At 37.4% G+C, this 8,822-nt stretch overlaps 1 protein-coding gene across 1 annotated transcript in view; it reads left to right on the forward strand.

Annotated features, from left to right (window-relative positions):
- Positions 1 to 5,517, forward strand: part of LOC106876902 (WD repeat-containing protein 49) — a 66,856-nt gene extending 61,339 nt beyond the window's left edge. The window contains exons 24-25 of the mRNA XM_014925654.2: positions 2,357 to 2,466; positions 5,210 to 5,517. Of these exons, the coding sequence (XP_014781140.1) occupies positions 2,357 to 2,466; positions 5,210 to 5,372 (273 nt within the window). The 3' untranslated portion in view covers positions 5,373 to 5,517. The remainder of the gene's footprint in view (positions 1 to 2,356; positions 2,467 to 5,209) is intronic.
- Positions 5,518 to 8,822: the final 3,305 nt, after the last annotated feature.

Genomic DNA, 8,822 nt, shown 5'->3' on the forward strand with positions numbered 1-8,822 from the left:
GCCAGTCAGGCAGCACTGGCATTGACCATGCTAGAATGGTGCTCTTTATGTGCCACCAGCACAGGAGCCAGTCAGGCAGCACTGGCATTGACCATGCTAGAATGGTGCCTTTTATGTGCCCCTGGCACGGGTGCCAGTCAGGCAGCACTGGCCACAACTATGATTTCACTTGACTCAACAGGGCTTTTCAAGCACAGCATATTGCTTGATGATTGAAGGGTACTTTTAAATGGGCCAGTTATGTGACACTGGCATTGACCACAGCTATGATCTCACTTGGCTTGCTGGATCTTCTCAAGCACAGCATATCTTCAAAGGTCTTGGTCACTTGTCATTGCCTCTGTGAGGCCCAACATTTGAAGGTCGTGCTTCACCACCTCATCCCAGGTCTTCCTGGGTCTACCTCTTCCACAGGTTCCTTCCACTGTTAGGGTGTGATACTTCTTCACACAGCTCTCCTCATCCATATGCAACACATGACCATACCAGCACAGTCATCTCTCTTGCACATCTGATGCATCTTATGTCCAACTTTTCTCTCAGGGTGCTTATCTCTGTCATTACACATCCTGTGGAACATACTGGCTTCATTTCTTTCAAGACTATGCATGTCCTCAGTAGTCACAGCCCATGTTTCACTGCTGTGTACCATAGCAGTTCACACACAGACATCATACAGTCTACCTTTCACTCTGAGCAAGAGGCCCTTTGTCACCAGCAGAAGTAGGAACTCTCTGAATTTTGCCCAGGTTATTCTTACTCTAGCAGCTATGCTCTCAGAGCGTCCACCCCTGCTACTGACTTGGTTACCTAGGTAAAGGACATTATCAACTACTTCTAGTTTTCCCCACTGGCATATAATGGAATCTATTTTCTGTACATCTTTGGTGTTTATTGCCCTGTGTTTATTGCCACACACAAAATCTATCTTCCCAGTTAAACTTCCTTTGATATTGCTGCACCTCTTATGTGTCCATAGCTTACACTGAGTTCATCTTATGGAGTTCCTACCTGCACCTTTTCTACAGATCAAGTAGGCCATCTACCTGAAGGGATTTGTGATTTGTCTGCCTTCCTACTTACTAAGACTTTGGCTTTTGCTAGGTTAATTCTAAGGCCCTTTGATTCTAGGCCTTGCTTCCACACCTCAAACTTCTTCTCTAATTCTGGTAGTGACTCAGCTATTAGTGCAAGGTCATCAGCATAGAGGAGCTCCCAGGTGCATCCTGTCTTGAATTTCTCTGTTATTGCCTGGAGAACTATGATGAATAAGAGGGGGCTGAGGACTAAGCTTTTGTGAACCACTACTTCTACCCAGAATTCTTCACCATACTCGTTGCCAACCCTCACCTTACTGACAGCTTATGCAGCTCTCATCAACCAGTCATCTATCCCTAGTTTCCACATTGGCTACCAGATAAGGGATTGGCTTTTCCATGTCAACAAAAGCCAAGTACAGAGGTTTATCTTAGACTAGGTATTTCTCCTGAAGCTGTCTTACCAGAAATATAGCATTAGTGGTGCTTCTCCCTGGCACAAACCCAAACTGCATCTTGTCTAAACTAACTCTCTCCCTAATTAGTTGGGCTATGACCCTCTCTGTGACTTTCATTACCTGATCCAACAACTTGATACCTCTGTAATTATTTGTATCTAAGGCATCACCTTTAGCCTTGTAACAGTTGACTACGGTGCTGCTACACCAGTCATTGGGTATGACTCCTTCATGCATCACCTGATTGACTATACGGGTGACTAGACTATAGCCGACACCGCCAGATATCTTAAGCATCTCCTGATGCGCTGGCGGCTTTCCCTGTCTTCATACCCTTAATTGCTTTATCTACCAAGGTACTGTCAACTCAAATAGCTGGTCCCTCTGTTGGGTTGACATTCAGCAGACTATCTTTCTCCCATTCATTCTCTTCATTTAGCAACCTTTCATAATGGCGTCTCCAAGTCTCTCTCCTTGCAGCCTCATTAAATGCAAGTGAGCCATCATCCATGCAGACACATTTCTCTCCTATGAAATCACAATTCTCTCTCACACACTGTCTTGCAATACAAAACATTTCAAGTCTCTGGTCCTCACAATGCAGAACATTGGCTAATTTTTTCTCATCTGCTTCCCCTCTGTTTAAGTAAACCTGTCTCCTAGCTTCCCTTCTGGTGATCTGATGCAGTTCCCTGCTACCACCACACTTCCAGTCCTTCCATGCCTGTTTCTTTTCCCTAATGGCCCTGCCAACTACATATCACAATAAAGTATTAAAATATTCTCAGTAGCATGAACTGAACTTGTTTCGGCCATTAAAAAATCTTTATTTTATTTGTATTTCTTTCTTTTGCATTTCAGAATGTTGAAACTAATTATCAAATTCTTTCTTCAACTTCATCCAAAGAAGCAGATGTTTCTTTACATGATGAACTAAAGGCTGAATTAATCCAGGGATTAAAAGCAATGAGGCAAGAATACTTTACTTGCTATTTTTATCCATGTTTATGTATGCTTACAGTGATGTGTGTTTCTATGTATGAATGTGTTTATTCTGTAAATAGACTGAGAAATAAGAATGACAAAAAGTTAATAGTTTAGCCCTTTAGCATTTAAATTGGTCATATCTGGAGCAAATATTCTACTCCTTTTTCATTGAAATTGGCCAGGTTCAGCCTCTTACATCTACCCTACAATAAACAAATCCCATCTTCAAAATCCTGATGATGCAACATACTACATGATTAATTTTTAAAAACACTGACAAATAAGCATTACATTTGATGAATTAATCTGAATTCTAAAGGGTTAAATGTCATCTGGTGATTTTGGTTTTACTATGGTCAACTTTGATGCTTATGAACCAACTGGGAAGCACACACAGACAGTGCTCGTGATATCATTAGAGTGGACCATACGAGGGAAACTGACATGATTTTTGAATAGTTAAATAAGTATACAGGTGATAATGAAATTAAGGTTCAACAAATAGAATCTGAACATGTCAGTTAATGGAAACCTTAAAACAGGCAATAAACTGTATACCCAGCATCATCAAACATGTTGATAAAAATATCCTTTTCTACTCTAGGCATAAGGCCTGAAATTTGGAGGGGAGGGGGCCAGTTGATTAGATTGACCCCAGTATGCAACTGGTACTTAATTTATCAACCCTGAAAGGATGAAAAGCAAAGTCGACCTCGGCAGAATTTGAACTCAGAACGTAAAAACAAACGAAATACTGCTAAGCATTTTGCCGGGCGTGCTAACGATTCTGCCAGCTCACCACCTTATGTTGATAAAAGTATCATCAAGCATGATGTCTTCTGATAAAGAGAATTCTACCAAAGTACCTACATGCAACCACAGTCAGGAATTTTTAAAAAATCATGTCTTGTTGAACAATTAATTACAAACCACCTTTAAAATACTAAAAAGGTGAACTAATGAGGTAGCCTTATCTGCTAGAAATAGCAGCTGCAGTGTCTTCTTCAAAACAACCCCTAATGACTTTAAAATAAAAGGACATATTGAACAATGTAGTCATAGGGATACAAAGAGCTGAAGTGGTCATGGCTGGAATGATTATAAGTCTGCTCAATTAAGGGTTAGGGTTAGGGTTATCAGAAACAAGCCCTAAAATTTTGTGGGGTGAGGGTGGGGAGCTAGTTGATTACATCAACCTCGGGTTCTCAATTGCTACTTATTTTATCAATACCAAAAAGATGAAGGGCAAATTTGACCTTGATAGAATTTGACCTTGGAACGTAAAGAGCCAGAGGAAATGCCACTAAGCACTTTGTTTGATACACTAACGCTCTTACTAGCTCACAGAATAATACACAACAGTAAGAAAAGGGACGTGCATGGTATATTGTATAACTCGCCATTTAAACATTGATGTAAAAACCAGAGCTACAAAAAAATCTCCACTCCCTCATTTGCTGAATGGCAATAAATTCCATTAGTTGTACGTCATGAAAAATGTAAAGATGAGTTACATCTCTCTTTTTATGCAGAACATGTGAAAATCATAATACAAAAATATTACAATCAAACCCCAAATTAACATGAGTTTCCAGAATAGGGAACACCATAGCACTTTCTGCCAACATTACATGTATAATTCTGGACAAAGTACCAGAATTTAGGAAAGAAACAAAGTACTGTGACTTCTGTAAGATAAAGTCCACATTATTTTTATACATTCTATACAAAACTTTTCATAAACTTTAAGATAGTCGTCCTATACCAGTGACAACATGACTTATTGGAAGTACCATGTACCATTTAAAGTATTTTGCTGTTCAAGCTAATGAGAGAATGGCCTGCTAGAAATAAGTCAAAAGTACCTTGGCCATACTCACTATCTTAAAAAATGAAAGGACACTTTGGAGAATGTAACCCTGGATATATAAGAATATGAGATGATCGGGCTGGAATGCCTTTCCTCATAAGGTCTACTGTATGGGGAATGACCTGTTATCAGACATATCTTCTCATTCAGTTGATGAATACAGTCAGCCATGGCTTAATTGTATGACACATTATAGATCCAAATACATAATCTTTTTTCCCCTTAGATATTACTAAATCCATCTATATTTTTCTATAATTTTTTTATTGTCATGTCTGTTTCACTGACTATTTCCCCTTGTCTTGCACAAGGAAACCCCTTATCACAATTATGATGGGGAGTTCTACGCACAACCATACTCAGATATATTATCAAGGTTGATCCAGTAGGTATTTCAAGTCTTGCAACATACACAATTCTGCCCAGGTGACACAAATCATTTTGATCAACACTTAGCCTATGTCCATATAACATTCAGGCCACACTGGCCGCCTCATTTCAGCCAGAACCTTCTAGATGCTTTCTCTGTAGTGTCCAAGCTGCTCTTGATGGCCCTCCTTCCTCACACAGAGTTCCATAGGCCTTAGTAAGGGGACGACTTGCAAACCTTTGACTGTCCACCTTCACTAGTATGTACCTCGTCCTTTCATGATTCATGCAGGTATTTTCCCCCTTTCCCCTTCTTGTGCTTCTTCAATTCTCTTTTCCCAGGACACAGTTGCAATAACATGAATTGTCTGGACTCAACAAAAACTTCTGTTGATTGTTGTTTCTGTTTTTTTTTTTTAATTCTATTTTTTGTTAGTTTTAATGTTATTATCAACTTCATCATCAGTAATGTTAATATATGTTTCCAGAATTGACTCAAGAAAAGTGCATGCATCAGATACAGTAAATGGAATATATAAAATTCTACATTATCATGAACTGAACAAGATTCCTGATTTGGAAATACCTGCTTGTCTTATGAGAAGGAAAGATGACATTTTTGGTACTGATTTTGAATATATGAAAGAGTGATTAAAAAAAAAACAAAAGAAAATTTTCCACGATGTTTGTTTTGTGTATGAAATGAAAATGACTTTTATAACTGTTTATATTTCGTTAAAAGAAAATACGGAATAAATTATAACCAAAGAAGAGGTCTGTACCTTTGTCCTTTATATATGCTGTGTTATAGTTTATCTTTTAATTCTTTCAGTCATTAGGTTGCTGCCATGCTGGAGCACTGCCTTGAATTTTAGTCGATTAAATTGACCTCAGAACTTTTTTTTATTAGCCTGGTACTTATTCTATCAGTCTTTTCTGCCAAACTGCTAAGTTACAAGAATGTAAACACACCAGTACTAGTTGTCAGGCAGTGATTGGGGGACAAAAACACAGGCACAATATACACACACACATGATGGGCTTCTTTCAGTTTCCATCTACCAAAACCACTCACAAGGCTTTGGTTGACTCAAGGCTAATAGAAGACACTTATCCAAGATGTCACACAGTGGGACTGAACCTAAGAACCACATGGTTGGGAAGCAAGCTTCTTACCACACAACCACACCTGTGTAAAAGATTCCAAGGTCTAACAATTAGAATTCACTCACAGACACTATTATACATTGATAGGTGTTCAGTTGGAATTTAGTTGTTTACAAGGAAATTACTTCTCTCTCATGATTAAATAGAATTCATCATTTTATATAATCATCACTTAACATACATTTTCCCACACTTGCAAGAGTCAGAAGGAATTTGTTGAGTGAGATTTTCTACACCCAGATGCCTTTCCTGTCACCAAACCTCACCTGTTTATGAGCAAGGTAATATTTCCTTATGGTCAGACATGTTTTCACAGAATACTGGAAATGAATGACTTTCAACTTTAAGTGATATTTAGATGAGGTGACATAAGCATACACATGCTCATGTGTGTGTATACAAATACACGTGTAGATAATTTACATTTACACGCATATACATACACACGCAAGTTTCTGACAAGGTTTTGATCAACCTAGGGCTATAGTGGAAGACATTTGCCACATCTGTGCACATTTAATTTTATTTCATATCAGCTGCTACCGTTTTTTTTCCTTCTTAATATTGGCATGAAGAAAAATTTTGATGTAATCCTCTCTCATCAGTACAAAATAAAAGAACAGTAATTACATTATCTGTAACAAAAATCCGGAAAAAGAAATATATAGAAATTAATAGAGATAGACAAAAAGAAATACTTGATTAAAATATTTCATGGAACAATATATATTTGTATGGTGCCATCTTCAAACAAATGTGAATGGCTGGAATGAAAGTCTTTTATATGAAATCCAGCATAACTGAAAAATGGTTTGATACCAACATTAATCAAATATATTGTGTTAAAAAAAATTCATAAATTTATATATTAACTTAAATAAACCAGATCTGAATTTGTCCATGAGCTATATTGAATTTCATAAAATATTTTCATAAATGTCAATTTTGCTGATTTTCTTTTCCCCCAAATTCTAACCAAATGTAGTGAAATTAATTTACTTCTAATAATTTTGTATTATTAAAATAGATACATATATATGGATCAATGCCAGTGCCCTTGACTGGCTCCCCATGCCAGTGATACGTAAAAAGCACCATCCGAATGTGGTCGATGCCAGTGCCACCTGACTGGCTCCCATTCCAGTGGCACATAAAAAGCACCCACAACACTCTCAGAGTGGTTATTTGTTAGGAAGGGCATCCAGCTGTAGAAACTCTGCCAGATCAGATTGGAGCCTGGTGCAACCTCCTAGCTTGCCAGTCCTCAGTCAAACTGTCCAACCTATACCAGCATGGAAAACGGAGATTAAACGATGATGATGATGATGATATACATATAGATAGATAGTGATATTATATATATATATATATATATAGATAGATAGATAGATAGATAGATAGATAGATGTATATAGATATTTATATGTATATATTAGATGATTCTGCAGTTTTTTTGCTGAACAACTTGTGCCAATGATTTGTCTATAAGGATCAAATGTGTGTGCTATACATTAGCTCAATCCTTCCACCAAATCAACATTACCTGTACAGGTGCACAAGTGTGCTACATATCAGATGTCGAAGTGATTGCTGTGCAACATGAGATGAAATGCTTTGCTCAAGAACACAATGCACCACCCGGTCTTGGAATTGAAACCACGATCTTGTGATGAGTACAACACCTAAACCACTAGGTCACATATATAGATAGATGCTGAGCATCCTCCCACCACTTTCTTCAAACTACTCAACCTTCTATTTCTTATTAGAAGCAACCTATGTTCCTTTCATCACACTCTAGCCATTCAACGCCTGGCATAGAACCAATGCCCTTCCACCTCTCAAATATTGCCATCCTGCATTTAATCAAGGTTTTCCCTGCCCACCATTATTTTTTTTCTAACTCCATCTTCCTGTTGCTTTTATCTTGCTTTGCAAGTTACTTGGCAACCTTGCTAGTGCTGGTGCCACATAAAAATCATCCAGTACTACTCTGTAAAGTGGATGACATTAGGAAGAAGGAAATCCAGCCTAGAAACCAAGCCAGAGTGGATAGTGGTGCTTGATGCAGTTTTCTGATTTTCCCATTCCTGTCAAACCGTCCAGCCCATGGCATCATGGAAAGAACATTAAATGATGATTTATATATATATATATATATATTAATATTAAACTATTTCTGGATAATTTTCTGTACCTCCCTCTATTGTGGTAAAAGTTTGGTATATACTCAAAAGTATTCATAAAACATTTTATCCTTTTGTTATAATATTCTTCTTAATAATCCTCTGAATAACCCTAAACTTTATACAATATAGCAGTATTGCTTAAAATATTTAACTATAGTACTACATAAGATTTCCCCTGTTTCATTATCAATGGTCTACTAGTGGCCAGCTCCCTTAATTGTCAGCTAACATCTTGATTTAAGTTTTCCTTCACCAAATCCCATGATATTGCTTCAAATAAATCTTGATTTTTATGACTATACCCACTATGATTTCTGTCGACCCCCTCAGCCCTGCCCCTGACAGACCCAGCCTTAGATATACAAGGATTTTATAAAACTAGTCTATAAATTAAAACTGACCCCATATAAAAGTGACAAGCAAAATCTGTAACAAGTCTTTCTTCATGATAACTTAGTGGCTTCTAAGAGGAAGGAAGGGCAACAATGTTCTTTGTCTATCTCCTTAACTTCTCAGAGATTTTAGGTAAAATTATACTAATGTATCCATCAGTTTTAATTTAATTAAATTCTGTCTTTGTGCAGCTAAAGATTACTCTGCATTTAAACTGATGTAATGATTGCATTGTTCAATTAAATGGAGTTGCATGAAACGATTGTACCTCTGGAAATCCTTGTTGCATATTTGGATTTTATTCACCTTATTTTGAAACTGTATGGATAATACCATACTAAATTCTGGTGCC

The sequence above is a fragment of the Octopus bimaculoides genome, chromosome 16 (assembly GCF_001194135.2).
Source record: "Octopus bimaculoides isolate UCB-OBI-ISO-001 chromosome 16, ASM119413v2, whole genome shotgun sequence".
In the NCBI taxonomy this organism is placed as follows: Eukaryota; Metazoa; Mollusca; class Cephalopoda; order Octopoda; family Octopodidae; genus Octopus; species Octopus bimaculoides.